The sequence below is a fragment of the Lactuca virosa genome, chromosome 3, assembly GCF_052849685.1.
Source record: "Lactuca virosa cultivar CGN04683 chromosome 3, Lactuca_virosa_CGN04683_v6, whole genome shotgun sequence".
Classification (NCBI taxonomy): domain Eukaryota; kingdom Viridiplantae; phylum Streptophyta; class Magnoliopsida; order Asterales; family Asteraceae; genus Lactuca; species Lactuca virosa.
In genome coordinates, this window is record NC_136428.1 from 190,460,910 (window position 1) to 190,478,265 (window position 17,356).

The following is a 17,356-nucleotide window of genomic DNA, read 5'->3' on the forward strand; positions in this document are numbered from 1 at the left end:
ATTTTCTTTTTTTTTTTTGGCAAATTCTTTTACATATGTTTATACCATTGAATTCCAAAAAAGAGGTTTGCCGCATAGTCATATATGTCTATTCATGCATTTTGACAACAAGCTACCAACTGTTGAACTTATCGATCCGATAATTTCAGCAGAGATACCTGACAGAATTGAAGATCCTGAATTGTATTCACTTGTAAATGAGTTTATGGTTCATGGTCCATGTGGAGCTGAAAATATGAATTGTCCATGCATGGTGGATAAAAAGTGCTCTAAAAACTTTCCAAAACAATTCAGTAATCATTCGTCTGTTGATCAGAATGGTTTTCCGTTATATAGGCGAAGAAACGATGGTCATTTTGTAGAAAAATCAGGTGTAAGGTTGGATAATAGAAATGTTGTTCCATACAACAAATATCTATTGAAAAGATATCAGGCACATATTAATATTGAATGGTGCAATCAGGGATCTTCTATAAAGTATTTGTTTAAATACATAAATAAGGGTCCTGATAGAGCTACAGTTGCTGTTGTACCAACCAACAATGAATGTGAAAATAATGATGCGGTCGATGAAATAGCTGAATATTACGATTGTAGATATTTATCAGCATGTGAAGCATCATGGCGAATTTTTACATATGATGTTCATTGCAGATATCCTTCTGTTGTCAGACTACCTTTTCATCTTCCTAATCAACAGCAGATTGTATATGGCGAAGACGATGATATTGATGATGTTGTTGACAAACCTTCTGTTGCGGCTTCAAAGTTCACAGCTTGGATGGAGTGTAATGCAATCGACAGTGAAGCACGAAAACTCACATATGTTGAATTCCCTACAAAGTTTGTTTGGATATTAAATGGTCGGTTTTGGAAGCGAAGGAAAGTAGGAAAAGCCATCGGTAGAATTCATTCTGTTTCACCTAAACTAGGTGAACCATATTTCTTAAGGATTCTTTTAAATAAAGTAAAAGGACCAACATCATTTGATGATATTCGCACGGTAAATGGTCAAACACATTCTTCTTTTAGAGATGCTTGTTATGCACTCGGGCTATTAGATGATGATAAGGAATACATTGATGCAATTAAAGAAGCAAATCATTCTGGATCTGGTTTTTATCTACGCTTTTTATTTGCTACATTGTTGATGTGTAATAGTATGTCAAAACCAGAAGTCGTTTGGGAAAATACATGGGAATATTTGGCAGATGGAATTCTATATAGACAACGACAAAGATTTAAGTCTGCAGGTATAACATTTTTTCTTATTTTTTTTAAATTAATTTATTTTTATTATTCAACAACCATTAAATAATTATTAATAAAATTATTAAATATCGACGACATATTTTATTAATTATTTAATATTTTCGTGCAGAATTGTCACTCGGAGTAGATGAACTTAAGAACTTAACTTTGTTCGAAATACAACAAATTTTACTTCGAAACAACTCTACTCTCAAAAACTTCAAAAACATGCCATACCCAGATGTTGAATCCGTTTCTTCTTCAAACAATCGGCTTATCACCGAGGAGCTAGATTACGACGTTCCCGTGATAAAGAATGACTATGATCGTATGTTTCTTGCATTAACAAATGAGCAACGTAATATTTTCCTAAACATCATGAGTGCTATTCAAGAAAATAAAGGAGGTGTCTTCTTTGTTTACGGTTATGGTGGAACGGGTAAAACTTTTTTATGGAAAACAATATCTGCAGCAATTAGATCTGAAGGAAATATTGTATTAAATGTTGCTTCAAGCGGTATTGCTTCCTTATTATTGCCCGGTGGTAGAACAACACACTCTCGATTTATAATTCCATTTGAGCTTACAGAGGATTCTTTTTGTAACATAAATCCAGACGGTGAGTTGGCAAGCTTAATAAGAAAAACCTCTTTAATAATTTGGGATGAAGCACCTATGGTCCATAAGCATGCATTTGAAGCTTTAGATCGAACTTTGAAGGATTTATTAAGGTGCGTAAATTCAACAATCTCAAATATTCCATTTGGAGGGAAAGTTATTGTCTTTGGAGGAGATTTTAGACAGATTCTACCTGTTGTTCCGGGTGGCAGTAGACAGAACATTGTAAATGCTTCTTTGAGTTCTTCATATTTATGGGAACATTGCAAAGTCCATAGATTAACAAAAAACATGAGGCTAACTGTTGGAAGGGATCAATCAGATATAGGAAAAATAAGAGATTTTGCAAATTGGTTGTTGGATATAGGAGAAGGAAAACTTGGTGGTCCGAACGACGGTGAAACTATTATCGATATTCCGGATGATATTCTCATTAATGATTCACATGATCCTATAGGTTCCTTAATTGAGTTTGTATATCCTTCAATTTTAGAGAACTATAGCGATATAAATTATTTCCAAGAAAGAGCGATACTTGCTCCGAAAAATGAAGTTGTCCAGGAAATAAACGACCGTTTGTTTAAGAAGTTTCCAGGAGATGAAGTTGAATATTTAAGTTCAGACAACATATGTGAATCCGAATTTCTCCATGATCAATTTGATGCAAATCTATACTCTCCTGATGTATTAAATGGTCTCAAAGTATCCGGTTTACCAAATCATAAGTTAGTTTTAAAAATTGGTGTTCCAGTAATGTTACTGAGAAATATTGATCAGAAAAACGGCTTATGTAATGGCACAAGACTGCAGGTGTTATCATTGGGCAAACGTGTTATTGAGGCACGTATAATAACTGGAACTAATATTGGAAATCGGACTTTTATTCCAAGAATGTCTTTAACTCCATCAGAAAAAAAGATTCCCTTCAAATTCACAAGAAGACAGTTTCCTTTGGCCGTATGTTTTGCAATGACTATTAATAAAAGTCAAGGACAATCGTTATCAAAGGTTGGTTTGTTTCTGAAAGATCCAGTTTTTTCACATGGACAATTGTATGTTGCCTTATCTAGAGTTCAGAGCAGAGAGGGATTAAAATTATTAATTTTAGATAAAGATGGCAAATTCACAAATAAAACTTCCAATGTTGTTTATAAGGAAGTTTTTCGAAATTTGTAGCCAACTTTTTTGTAACGTCGTTTTATTCAATTTTAGCAAATCACACTTAATCCATCATATTACTGTATTTTTTTATAATTACGTATTGTTGTATTTTATGTTAATTTCATTACACACATTGGTAATGCATCATCTGCATATGTCCAACAAGAATCATGCATAAAAAAAAAGAGTTTTCAAAAATCTTCATTCCTAATTAAATACTTCTCATTTACTTTGTAATTAAATACTTACAAATAAAAAAATTTGTTGAAATATTCAATATTACAATTTATAAGTTATCAGAATTATTGAAATATTATTTTATTAAATAATTAATTTTTAAATTCAATTCAAAAACAGCACCCATGGGTTCCACGGGTTTTAACCTAGTATATATAATAAATTGAGCGGACGCTTATGTACAGTGACATTTTGCTTTTTCGATTTTGGCCCGACGTCATTGCCTTTTCGTTATGTTTGCTCCCTGAATTTTTGTTTTTCCGAAATCTGCCACATGACCTTTAAAATTAAAAGTTTTCAATATTTTGGTCTTTTGTGGATACTTTTTGGTTTTGCGTCTTCTTTTACACGGTTTCTCCATATCCTTTTCTTTTAATTTTCCGTCGCACGTGTTCTTTTTGTGTGGGTTTGACTTAATTTTCTTGCCTACGTGGTTTTTTCGTGTCGTATATTGGATATTCCTCGGTATTCTTGCCTCCCCTTTCTTTCTTCTCAGGTTATCTATCTGCTCTAGGTATTTTTCTTCTGCTCCTTCTTCATCATCATCTGTCGATTAGGGCTTTTGTGAGTTCGTCTTTAATTTTTTTTTCTTCTTGCTTATGGTAAATATTTTTCTTCTTTTAATTTCCTTGATTTCTGATTATGCATAACCGTACGAAACGTAAGCTTAGTGAACGTGGGTCTCCGTCTTCTGCCTCTTCTGCTCCTCTTTTGCGCAGGAGTCGACGATCTCGATTTTTTTCTTCTGCTGCTCTTCCTACGTATTATGATTGTGGGGATTGTATCTGTGTTTGTGAATTTTGTGGGGCTTTGTTTTGGTATATTGAAAGGCTTGGAAATCGTCGTCAAACTAATTGTCCTAAGTATAATCACTGTTGTAAAGGAGCTTCTGTTGTGTTACCTCTTCCGCCGATGCCTCCTCCTGAACTTTATAACCTTTATACGGATGCTAATTTTCTGAATGACATTAGAGGTTATAATAGTATGTTTTCCATGACGTCTTTAGGGTCTGTTATTGACGAGGATATTAACAACGGTCATGGTCCATATGTTTTTAAGGTTTCTGGTCAGATTTGCCATTGGATAGGGTCTTTGTGTCCTGATGAGTCTAAGGGTCCAAGGTTCTTGCAGTTGTATGTTGTCGATACTGCTAATGAGGTTTCTAATCGGTTGAAAGCCTTTCATACTTCTACTAAGAAAGGTTTAAATTAATGGTGCAGTTGTACAAATTCTAATGGAATCTCTTTCAAATCATAACGAATATGTTAGGACATTCAAAACAGCTAAAGAAATGGCTGAAGCTATGAATTTGGATTCGTATGCAGTTCGTTTGTTCAGTGACGTCCCTGATCATAGGTATGGTTGCCCAGCTCCTGGTACTTTGGGCTGTATTGTTACTGGTGATGACAGTAATTGTAGCAAGTATGACATCATTGTTCACTCGAAATCTGGTACTCCTCAACATGTAAGTAAACTTCACCCAAGTTATATGCCACTACAATATCCTTTGCTTTTCCCATTTGGTGAGGAGGGTTTTGAAATTACGTGATGAGACAGGGAAAAGTGTTAGGAACCTCACGGTAAACATGTATTATAGTTATCAAATCCATGCACGTCGTGGTATGTATTCTCTTATACTCAATTCCGGTCGGCTTTTTCAGCAGTACCTTGTCGACGCTTATACTTGTATTGAAGCTGGTCGGTTAGATTATGTTTTAAACAATCAGGACCATTTACGATCCGAATTCCTGTCCGGTCTTTATGACAGCACTCTCTAAAGGTAATTTGGTCATTTTAACGAAGAAAGAAGACTTGAATTGAACTGAATTTCTTCTACCCACCCCTAAGTATAATGAAATCTGTTAAATGCAATGTACTTTTACACATAAACTCAATGTAGTTACAATATAATGCCATAAAGATGACTCGAATGTGATAAAGAAATTCATTTTGTAGGAATTTCGGCAAACGCAATCTTGCCCTGCAACATAAATTTGTTAAGAACACAAGAAAACAAAAATAATTGGAATATATCTTACCTAATAAATGAAAGTTTTTTTGTCACATGTCATCACTTAATTCAATATGTCACAAAACATTTTTTTAAAATTTTCAATTTCATTTAAATCCACTTAGCAAATTGTGGTTTTTTGGCTTTTTATTAAATTATAAAAAAATCTAATCTAAAAATATAATAAAGAAAATAAGAAAACTTATATGTCTCCATAAATTTTCACGTAATTTGTCAATTAATGTATTAAATTCAATTTAAATTTAAATCAACCTTCCTAATTGAAAACATAATTTTCGGCTAATCTCTTTTGAATTCACGATAATTTGTAGAAACCTTGCAAAAATTGGTTCATTCACAGCTAATATTGATATTTTTTCCAAATTCAGTTTTTTAAATTGTTAAACATGTAATGCTTAACAAAATATATATTTTTTTTAAAAAAGACTCGTGTATTACACGGGTCTCACACATAATAACATATAATTTTGTAGTTTATATCAAATTTGAACTATAATGGTGAGATTTTTTAGCATCGGGAAAGAGAAATCATCTATTATTTTTCCATTTATCAACAACCATGACCATTATTCATCTCATTTCGTAACATGCAAGCCTAACCAACTAAGGGCAATTTGGTAATTTTAATACTGATATAACTGGATAACCAGAGTTATTTAGTGGATTGAAACCAAGGACACATTGAAGAAGGCGATGCAGGTTGATCAAAAAATAACCCCTACAATTAGCAAAACACAATTTAAATGATCAATTTAATCAAATACAAACATTTACACGATGCTTTGTCAAATATAAACATTTACATGAGGTTTTGGTCAAATATACATGACAATTTGATCAAACAGAAACATTTAAATGAAAAAAAAAGTATAAATAAAATCCAAGTCCAAGTTGCCTGATGCTTCTATCAACTAAATTAATACAAAAAATCACATAAACCACCTTTCAACCATTTATCAATATGCAATATCTATATCATAAAGGGCAAAAAAATAAATAACCAGGATTCAACTGTAGTATAGCACCACAAAGGAAAAGAAAATTTATAAAAAAATCGATTACATGAAGATATAGACCCCGGATTGTACCTTTCGATTGTCAACTTCAAAGCAACCCGATTGTTGTTTGCCTATTAATTAAGTTGGCATGTCAGGTCCATACCAGTCTTACTTCTTAACTTCAAACAAAGCTGATCTGCCACCTTCAAACCAATACCAACCTGAAACATAAATACGAAAGAAATAAATTTTAAAGTTATTATTAAACATTTTTTAGAAAAAATGTGCAAATACGAAATAATTACTTCTTTTACTTACAAATAGCAAGATTATTCCAATTTTCAATTTTGACTCTATATGTCCTTCCATGAATGACCAATACTCAATGATTCAACAAAACCACATATAGGTGAACAAATTCTTCCAAAAGACTGCAGCAACTCAATTCATATGCAAAAGAAAATAAGCACACATGGGATCAATCAAAAACAAAATCGAAAGTTCCACCATGTAAGTACATCAATCTGATCACCCTCCTATACCACCTGAAGGCAAGTGATAGAACATAAAAATTGATTAAGCAAACAGGGTTGAAACCATAACTGTAGTTTTGATTCAACTTTACCAAGCAGAAACACTACTGACTAGATTTTTCGTTGAGGATTTTTGTCGAGCAGCCGGTGTTAAAAAAAAGCACAAAGAACATAAAGTTATATTCCATAATTGAATTCCTATTCTAATAACAAAGGTCAAATTCAAATAAACAGTAAATTACCACAATATAAGAATTTCACACCTTTAAGTATTCTTGATCTTTCATCTCCGTCTTGAAGCCCCGTCAATGGCTGAGTCGGAGTTTGGTGGCCACCTGTTTTATTCTCCATGCTTATAGCTAAATAAAACGACGAAATTTCTATTGAAATTGATGAGAAATCAGAAGCAGAGAGAAAGGCACCTGATTTGATTGTAGAAAATGGAAGTGAAAGCGTATAAAAGAAGGTGGTCACAGAGCCAACTGTAGGATTGTTGATCGGATATCCAAAGGAAGATATGAAGAATCGGAATCAGAGAGTCGATAGAGTTTTGAGGAACAATACATCGACCCCTACGATTGTTGTTGTTCGTCTTCCTGGTCATCGGCGTACCCATCTGGAAGGCAGGTGAAATAGAAATTGAGTCCAAGGAGCTAACCCGGATGCAAATCCTAGAAAACTAACTAACCTCGGTAAAGGAAGCCAACTTCCGAAACTGCAGGAGAATTGGGACCCTTGCTTCGCTTCGCACCTCGTCATAGCCTTGAAAAGCTCACTCGGAGTTATAATTAGAGAATGGGATATGATTAACTACTTGCCTACTGCTACCTGGGAGTCTTTCCTCGGGAGATCGAAGAAGGTATACTATTAGACAAGGTTCATTCCTGCTTAGCTGCTTTGCTGCTCTTCTTCTTTATCAAAGATAGCTATTCCTCTGCTTTGATGCTTTCTGTACCTTTATGGGACTTACAGTAGAATAAAGGTCCCGGACCTCATCCACGAGACTAACCAAGTCTCATGATCTAGGGATCACTCCCTCGATGCCAACCTAGAGAGATGGGTAGAAACTAGCTAATAGTACTGGGTGCCTTACCTATCCTACATAAGAGTAATCCACATTAGCAGTGGGGTAGAAAGGTCATCCTGAATATGAAGAAAACAGAAACCGTTGTCTTCCCCTAAAGTAATCGTTCGTGTGAGAATAAGTAGACTAATGATTCAATTGAAAAAGACCTGACTCCCTCAGATTGTACATCTCAGCTTCACAAGATTCTCTCTCTAAGAGACATGATCAGAAAGTAGTGACGAGGGGTCGGGGAAGATGCAAAGAGCAGAAATGACGACAACAACTTTTCGATAGGCCTATGCACCATCTTCATTAGAAAGGGCTGCAGAGGCCTATCTTTGGGCGTTAAAAGAAGAGTTTCGTCCCCGATATAGTTTCAAGGGACGCACCTAGTCGCTGCGAGTCTAAGATCAAAGGCAGTTCCAAAAACAAGTTCCCCATTTACAGCTTGAGAAAGGGTAGTGGTAGGGAAGTCTCAGTCCCAATTCGTTCTCGAGAGTCCCTGAAGCAAGGAAGCGTCTCTTTCCATAGCCCCTAATGGGGTCGGGTTTGACCCGTAAAGCTAGGCTCGATGTAATTGAGGCGAGTAGGGCTTTAGCAGCTTTTTAGATGTTATAGATAGCGGTTGAAGTTGAAACGGAAAGAAAAGTATGTACGAGCGGAAGTTTTCATGCCAGCAAGTGCCTTTGTTTCGGGAAAGGCCAATACCCTTCTCGTAGTGTATAGTGGGGAATCCAGTTGAAGCTATACCGTAGTGGAGGTAGAGTTTAGTAGGCCTAGTTCCCTCCTCCCCATTTCATAACAAGTATAGCCAGCTCCATTGCAAGCCCGAACTTGTGTACCCGGAAATCAGTCCAATAATAAGCTAGCAAACCAACTCCTGTCATGTGCGATAGTCCCGAAAGTAGTAAGCCAGCTAAGAAGTCATGCTTCTAGTCCGTTAGTGACAGTAGGAATGCCATTAAGCCAGTAGGAGTTCAGTAGCTCCTCCCCAGTCGTGTTGAATAAGCTGGTGTTGGAGGGATTTAGAGGTTACTCTTCACTTAAGAAGTCATTTCGTCAGTCAGCAGTTTAGCCCGAGGTTTGAAATGGGCAATCAGCTTCATTCCTCACTCGTGCTGTAATCAGGCTTAGCGACCTTCCATCTTTTAGAATCTAGTTGTTGGTGCAGTTCCTCTCTTTCCTGTCTCGCCCCTGGGTGTAGTTGATCTAAGAGCCCTAGTTCTTTCGTTGAGGTATGAAAGTAGAAAGGAAAGGTGAGCATTCTTGTCTTTCAAAAGGAGTAGCGGAAATAATTAACATAGTCTAGATGAGGCTCACTTGGAAGATCCCGCGCCGGGAGCGATAACAGAGTTGTTTAGTCTAGTTTTTGGCCTTATATTTCTTATAGGTGGCGACAACGTCGAGTTGCTTGGTTGGCTAAGGAGGCGGAGAAGAGATCAGACCGTCAGTTTTATCCACCGATAGCGAGAGGGGTAGACATGTCTCCACTCACTTAATTAAAGGTGAAGGTGCGCCCGATACAAGTACCGGATTTGACTGTCTAACTATAGCCAAGAGACCCATGCTTCCGGGTCCAAAGGCAGAGGCAGGTAGAGTCCTCGTCGCAGCGCACTAGTTAGTAGGTGTGATCCAAGACCAGAATGATAAGGGAAGGGGATTAGCCGGGAATCCTACTAGAAATAGAAATTCAAACAAGCGACCTATCGGACACATAGAGAACTTCGCTGCGCTTCAAGCCAGCAATCAAACTCAATAGCTATAGGCTTCAAGCTAACGTGCACTCAGTCCTCTCCGTCCACTAGCAATCTCATAGCTATCAGTCTTAGTAGTCTTTTCATTGACCAGAGCGGGACTATTTGCTTGCCTCGCTTCTCTCTATACGGGTAGCTAAAGCGAAACGACTTTCTCCCTGAACCGACTTGTGAGAGCAGACGCAAATTATCTATTCCCTTCCATCCTCTCGTAAAGCTCGAGAACTACGTACCTCGATCTTCTGATACAGCAAGGGTCGCCTCCCTCCCCCTTACCACACTTTTCCACCCTCTGGCCATTAAACCCCCTCTCCTCGGGTGATAGGGGTTCCTCTTTACACTCCGAGGCTCGAGTTTCTTGTTCGGTCGTAATTGTTCCTGTACTTTTTCTACCATAGCTGGTAGAAGGGAAGTAGGTTGATTTAGCTCTCTCAATTTCATACCTGAGAATGCTTTTCTAAAATGTTTTTTGATGCACGAGGAATTCTCTGAGAAAGGATTGGTAAGTAAGCATTCAGTGTGATTGGGGATAGGTTGGCATTGAGAATCGTCCCTTACCAGTGCTATCAAGAATAAGGATCTTCTATGAGAAATCCATGAGAGTGATTGCCAACATGAATGAGTAGTACGATCAACTGTTCTTCTGAGAAGTGGGCAACTCATGGAGTTTAGGGATTGCATGCTTGGGATTACAACGAGATATCAGGACTTTTATGCAGTTCATTGAGTCTCCACTTTCTTGTACTAGCTGACTAAAGGCGAGCTACTTTTGAATTCTCTAATTAACTAAGCTCTATCCATAGATAGTGTTCCCCACTGTAAAGAAATGCTAGCCCATGAATGAGGATCTATTTCCTTGGAGTCTTTGCCTTTAATAGTTTATAATATGATCTTACCAATATGAAAGCGAGCTAGCGAAGTACCTCTTAGGAAAGCAGGTTATAACAAGCCAGTTTAAAAGTATGCTCTTGGGCTGTTTCCCTAGGAAGGAATATTGATAAGAGCTGGTGTTTTTCCTGCAAGTTTGAATGCCATTAAGCATTCCCCAGTGCTTATGCACCATCTAAAAGTCTCAGCTCCCTGTATAGTAAAACTATTAAGGTTACTTCTTTAATAAGCTTTTTCAAATTGTATAATAGCTAACCAACCGCTTAAAGCGGACTGCAACTGTACTTATTAGCTTTCCTCCAGCGATACTACAGATGGAATAGCTTCCCAGGCATTAGAGGATAAGCTTGACTTAGATTCAATTAATAGGGCATTTGCCCCGTCACTTGAATAAGCGGCAACCCCTTAGTGGCACAAGCCCCCTTTCCGGAGCTGTAAAGGAACTTCATTCCCATCTATTCGGCTCCTACCCGCTCCGACCAGGGGTTACCAATCCGTTATCAACGACTTTCTTACAAGAAAATGTTATATCATGGGCTTGAGGTATCACCGTATAAATTTCCCTGTTTGGTACACATAGCTTTTCCTATCTCTCTTTTTAGCATTCCTTCTCTATAGCCTGTGTCTATCTTCTGTCAATTCCTATTCTCTATCTGGTCTAATCGACTAAGTCTTCTATCTCTTTCGATGTAGTCGATGTCGGACTAGGAAAGCCAGTAAGGTCAAGTGTATTGAAGTTCTACCAATTCACTTACTAAGGAGCGTAACGAGCAAAATCTAAGGAGCTATAGTGTTGTTTTAGTTTCAGCCTTAGATTCTTTCTTTTTAGCATTCCTTATTAATCCTTTTTTAGGGAGATGTTGAGACTTTCAGGCTAGTAACAAAGTACCTTTCTAGGTGTAAGGATGCAGGTAAGAGAATCAATCTTAGCTGTTGTACATGTAGTAGCAGCATCCAGTCTAGCCTTGGTCCAATTCCTACTTAAAGGAGGGGTCTTATTCACTGTATGCGCATTCCCTGTATTCTATGTCCGACTATTCCACCTGAACCATATTAGTCAAGGGAGTAGGGCAGTCTTAGTGAAATTACCCTGGGGAAGATCTTATTAGCTCCTATTGATTCTAGGTTATATGCCGACAGTTCTATTGACAACGTAGGATTTGACGATCGTAGTATGATTGATTCCCGACCGGGGAAGACTTCTTATATAATAGAAGGGAAAGCAAGCTAATTCCAATGATTCGAGATCTGGATAATGCATTGAGCAAAGCTGCTGAAATAGGACCGCTTGTCAGCCTACTCCTCCATTTATAGATTTCTATTCTATAATAGAAGAAATAAAGCCTCGAGCTATTAATTACTATGAGAGCTAAGCTACTCTTTTTGCTTAAGAAAGATGGTCATAAAACGAGCTCTTTCATCAGCTAGGCCTGACCTGGTGACATACTCCAGATGAGTGGCCAATCCCTGGAAGATCCTGATTCTGATTCAGTAGTATGCCATATTGGAATGAAAGGAAAGTAAGCTGCTTCACGACCCTTTCACTTTATTAGCTTTTAGGCCATGCAGAAGGAGCTAGCTCGACCATTTACTGAGCTCTTTTCGAAATGGTAAGACTTTCCTGCTATTTACGATAACAATATATATAATATGTGGTGCGTTGCGGTGCGGTTTAACAATGTTTTGTAAATTCAAAACCGTAAATCGCACCGCATAGTGGGGTGTGACAAAATTACAAACCACAAAACGCATCATAGATGTTCTAAACAGTATGGTATCCATGATTTTGTTTTATGGTTGGCCAAATAATATACAAAATATGAACAAATTGCAAAATTCTTCAAACGATAATAAAATGTAACTATATATGCATTTTTAATTAAATTGTTTATTTTAAGTTGCACACGATGTTGTCTTACATCATTAAAATAATCTAAAATGAAATATAATCGACATAGACAATAATGTATTATCTTCTACTAAATTTAAGAAAATAATGGAATAAGTCATATTACAACCCTAATTCCTTTTATAACCTTAATTTTGTGTGGATGGGCCAATGCTCACTCTTGCCTTATATTGGCTACGCTCTTGGTTCTAAATCGTGGTGCGATTTAATGAACACCTTAGGGTCAGTTATATAATTTTATAAGGACTATTCCTATAAAATTTTCAAAGATGAAGAATAATTGGGCAATATTTTACAAATATATTAAGACAAAATGCACCCAAATTATTAAATTTCCGTGGTAATTGTATATATATTTGATCATTTGTATGACCAAAAAAAATTGAAATGGGATCATGAACATAAACGTTCGAAGGAGAAACTCGGAAAAGAGCAATAGCATCGGCCAAGTGCCGACGAGGTATTTTGGTTTCTTTTCTTACATTTAATATATTTTATTATCATTGTTTTAATTTAAAAAAATTTGCTTAGAAAACATTTATTTGGAAGTTGAAAAAGAAAAAACAAAAACAAAAAACAAAAAATGACAAAGACAACATAATAAAAAGTTAAAAATGTTGAAAAGAATTCATGGACGGCAAGGTGTTCGGTATAAGCATACGGAGTTTCCTTGGCAGTCCACTGCCGTTTCTCTCGGCAAAACCAGTCAATGAGATCGATCATCTAAGATATCTAAGGCAGCATTCCAATTAACCTAACAAATGATAATGTTATCTTTTAGTTATAAGACATCTAAGGCACTATTCCAATTAACCTAACAAATTATAATGTTATCTTTTAGTTATGTAAAATAACTTATTTTCTGTTTTTTTTTTATCGAGCCTCAAATTGCTTTGAGCCAGCCCTACATCCACATCTAGTGTGTACAACAATTATAATTAATATGTCGTCCTTGTATAACTAGTTATATCAACTTGCTATCATATACATTAAGCTTAATTTTAATTTCATTTCTTATATTATTCGTAGTGAACAATCGTTTTTTTTTATTATTATTATTTATTATTTATTTTTTTTTGTCAGTGTGGGACTAACACATTTGATAGAGGTGGAAACATTTTAGATTCAAACCCGGATATAAACAAATTAGCTCACTTGATGAATTTAACTTATAACCATTTATAAGTTAAATTTAACTAACCGACCATTAAAAAAAATTTACTTCATTTTTTTATGTCCCCCACCACCACCACCCAAAACACACACACATGGGTCCACCATTATCATATCATTCCTTCATCCCCTCTTTGATATAAAGTATAATATATATGAGGTCTCATTAACTCTCCAAAAAATCTGACGTGACAGGATAGGAGGCTTCAACATATATAACCATTTATAAGACCGTGTCACATCGATATGTGATACACTAACACTACCCGTCAGAGTTAGAAGCTTGATGAGGATAGACAGTGATGTGCTAAGCCACCTGGTGCGAGACATTGGCTCTGATATGTAGGTCCAATAGTAACTTTCAAAAAGAGCATTTTTGGATAAATGACAGACTTCAACATATATAATCACTTATAAAACCGTGTCAGGCCGATATTAGATACACTAACAAAAAAAAAAAAAAAACTACCCAATTACAATTTGCAGACAACATAAATCACATAGAAAAATCACCAAAGAACAACAATGGAATTAGTAGACGGATATTACAATAACATGACACAAACTAAAATACAAAAGTTGAAAGTATTTAAAAAAGTCTCTAAGGGAGAATGCTTATGACCCTGTAAGCCGCTTTTATAAGAGGGGTTTAAATTTGAATTGGAGAACAATAAATTGCCTAATTTATAAAACTTAAAATTAACTAAAAAATTAATATTTTTATTGGAGAGCAGATTGCAAAATACAAAGTGAAATAGTTTGTTTCGAAAGAAAAATAATATTTTAAATTTGAGGATGTTTTTAATCAAGTAACCACCATGTTTAAACTTGATTGACATGGGTATTTTTAGTATTTAGCTTGATTCGGTGTTGTGCCCGGCTAGTTCGGAGAGTGTCACACATTTGTTTCTTAAGTGAGATGTTGCGAGTCAGATTTGGCTCCGGTCACAATACCCAATTATGGCTATTCACTTATAGTTGTTTCTCTCAATGCTAGTTTTAGGCTAAGTTTATAAAATTTAATTTAAAAAAAATGATTGAAATTTACTAAAATTAAAATGCTAATCAAACACATAATTTGAAAATCAAGATAATCATACGATTTTACAATCAAAACTAACAAAATTAAATCAGGCGATAAATGCAAACTAGGGGAAATTGAATTTTAAATGTCTAAACAACGAAATGTGGGATCGACGAGAGACCTCAAAAGTCAAAACTCTAGACGAATTAAAAGTTATGATAGTTCGAAGATAGGTTTCTTTTGGTATCATTTGTTTTCTCTCATTTATCCATAAAAACTTCTACCATGTTTTATATATGCTTCATAGAATGACACATCTCTTCCTCTCAAGTATTCGTTCAATCACAACTTACTCTTGTTACTAAACTTGTACCTTCAACATTTAATTTCATCCAAAATTCTTCTTCAACCTCACTAGAAAAAAACCGTCATAGGACAAAACGCCTCTATATCGTATAATAATAAACCACTTCCACCATTTTATCACAAATCACCTTCTACATCTCTCTAAAGGCATCTACAATGCATTGCATAGAGTTCAATGGACTGCCACATCATCTTTCTACAATCCATACAACTTTATCATTTTTTTCCTATAATACATTGAACTCTACAAAGTTCAATAAAATGTTATAAAATGTAATTTATAGTAAATATTTAAGAATTAAAAACTTTCATTTTTCCTATTGAAGAGTTCAATGGCCATTGAACTCCAAATTTATTGAATGCCAAAACTCTACCATTGTGAGATGCCACTTTGACATTCAATAGATTTGGAGTTCAATGGCACATAGACTTACCACCTTATTCAACTCTCTCATTCAACCTACCATTATGGATGCTTTAACTCTGACCACCATCTTCTCATCGAAGAACCCTTTAGGCTATTCTCATTCACAACCCAATCATTTATTATAAAACTAATTTCTCTTTCTTCCACATCTATAATTCAGTTAAACTCAATCTTTTACTCCTATTAGCAATCCAACCCAATCCAATTTTATATAAAAAAAAATATAAAAAATATTATATCAGTATTGGTATCATTTTGTAGAGAAAAATTTATCATGTATTTTGATATATTTCATTTAATTTTTTACTCAAAATAAAATACAATTATTAACAAAATTAAAATTCAACTACAAAAGCTATTTTACATATACTAGCAAGTGATTGACACGTGGGTTTAATTAATGATAAAAAGAGGCGAGCATTGGTGAGCTAGGGTTGTGTCTGGAGCCTAGTTCATCAAAATTAATTTTGTTTTCATTTTCTTTTAATTTAGAATGGGTGAGCGGCTCGCCAATATAACCCCAATCGGAGTAGTCTTATAGACATTATTTGATCTTGGTGGTTGGGTGAACCTTCTACTAACTAGATTAGATCAAGATTCTGATCTTATTGAAAAGAAGACTTTTCTATTGTTGATAGTTCATAAGGTTCTTGGGCTGATGAAGGAGAGTACTAGAAATCTTATTGAAAAGCGAAGATTTTTCTATTGTTGATAGTTCTTAAGGTTCTTGGGTTGATGAAGGAGATTACTAGAAGTACATTTGAGGGAAAAAAGGATTGCTAATGATGGATGTGTAGATTCAAGAGTTGTTAATGGTATATGTGAAAATCGAAGAGTTTTGTGTAGATCAAATGGTCAAAATCAAAATCAAAACTTATTTAATCTACGCATTAAGAAAATGTATAGAAAATATGCATGTGGTAACTATATCAACTTTTAATTGATTGAAAAGATTATTTTCATTTGAATATAACTAAAAATATAAGCTTATGGAAAATTGGAAATATAATACTTAAAAAAATATATGAAAGACTAGAATGAATATTTAGATAATTAGTTGGTTTAAAACAAACTTTACCACTCCATTATTAAATACCTTGTAAAACTCTATGTTTGTTACACTTTAATATCATAATAATCATTTAAGACACTTCCTCAATATCAACTACCCTTCGCATGTACCTCGAGCTGCCACATAGCTTTATTCCACTCCACATTGTGTCACAATTTATTGTGTGTTAAGCATGTTTGAATTTAATGTCTTCAACTATTTGAATTTTTAATTCGAGTATATGATATCATACCAATTTTATTCCATATACAATATATTATATTACAAAACAATATAATTTATTTATTCTATGTATGCATGTGGATACTTAAATAACCACATATATGTGTCCATCATCGTAGCTCCTAACTTTCTCTCATCATTTTCATCACAAAATCATTTTCAAAAAACCCTGTTCTCAATACCCCACATTTTTTACACATTAATAATTTAAATTGGTTATTGATTTTCAATAAAGTACATTAAATATAATATACACCGGTTGATATTAATTGAAAACAAATGTGATCAATTGTTGTAAATAGTTTTATCAACAAAGTGAAAACACATAATTGTTAACTATTAGTAAGAAACTTAAGTAATTTTCAATAGGATATATTAAACAATCTTTATTAGTGGGGGAGTTTTAAGTTTTAACCATACAAATATAATTGTTGAATAATATCAATGTATGATTGGGTGGGCCTTAATTTGGATGTGGGCTTATGTTCTATTGTTAAGTCCTTGTAGGTATTAATGATTCCAAAACATAGGCCCTTGACCACTCATTGAAGAATGAACAGCCATGTTCATGGAGCCCAACTAAAATGGCTCATTATGATCGGATTAAGACTTTATTTATTTACTA

The 17,356-nt window shown here is 34.9% G+C and overlaps 1 protein-coding gene across 1 annotated transcript; it reads left to right on the forward strand.

Annotated features, from left to right (window-relative positions):
- The first annotated feature begins 94 nt into the window (after positions 1 to 94).
- Positions 95 to 4,816, forward strand: LOC145164325 (uncharacterized). Its single transcript, XM_079083053.1, has 4 exons — positions 95 to 1,253; positions 1,382 to 2,921; positions 4,098 to 4,333; positions 4,488 to 4,816. The coding sequence occupies exons 1-4, from the start codon at positions 95 to 97 to the stop codon at positions 4,814 to 4,816; spliced, it is 3,264 nt and encodes a 1,087-aa protein (XP_078939179.1).
- Positions 4,817 to 17,356: the final 12,540 nt, after the last annotated feature.

Excerpts from the sequence above, each read along its gene's own strand:
- LOC145164325 (XM_079083053.1), top strand. The coding sequence starts at position 95 with ATGCATTTTGACAACAAGCTACCAACTGTTGAACTTATCGATCCGATA. Across the intron at positions 2,922-4,097 it reads GTTTTTTCACATGGACAATT|GCTTGGAAATCGTCGTCAAA; the intron begins GTATGTTGCCTT and ends GTATATTGAAAG. Across the intron at positions 4,334-4,487 it reads ATATGTTTTTAAGGTTTCTG|TTGTACAAATTCTAATGGAA; the intron begins GTCAGATTTGCC and ends TTAATGGTGCAG.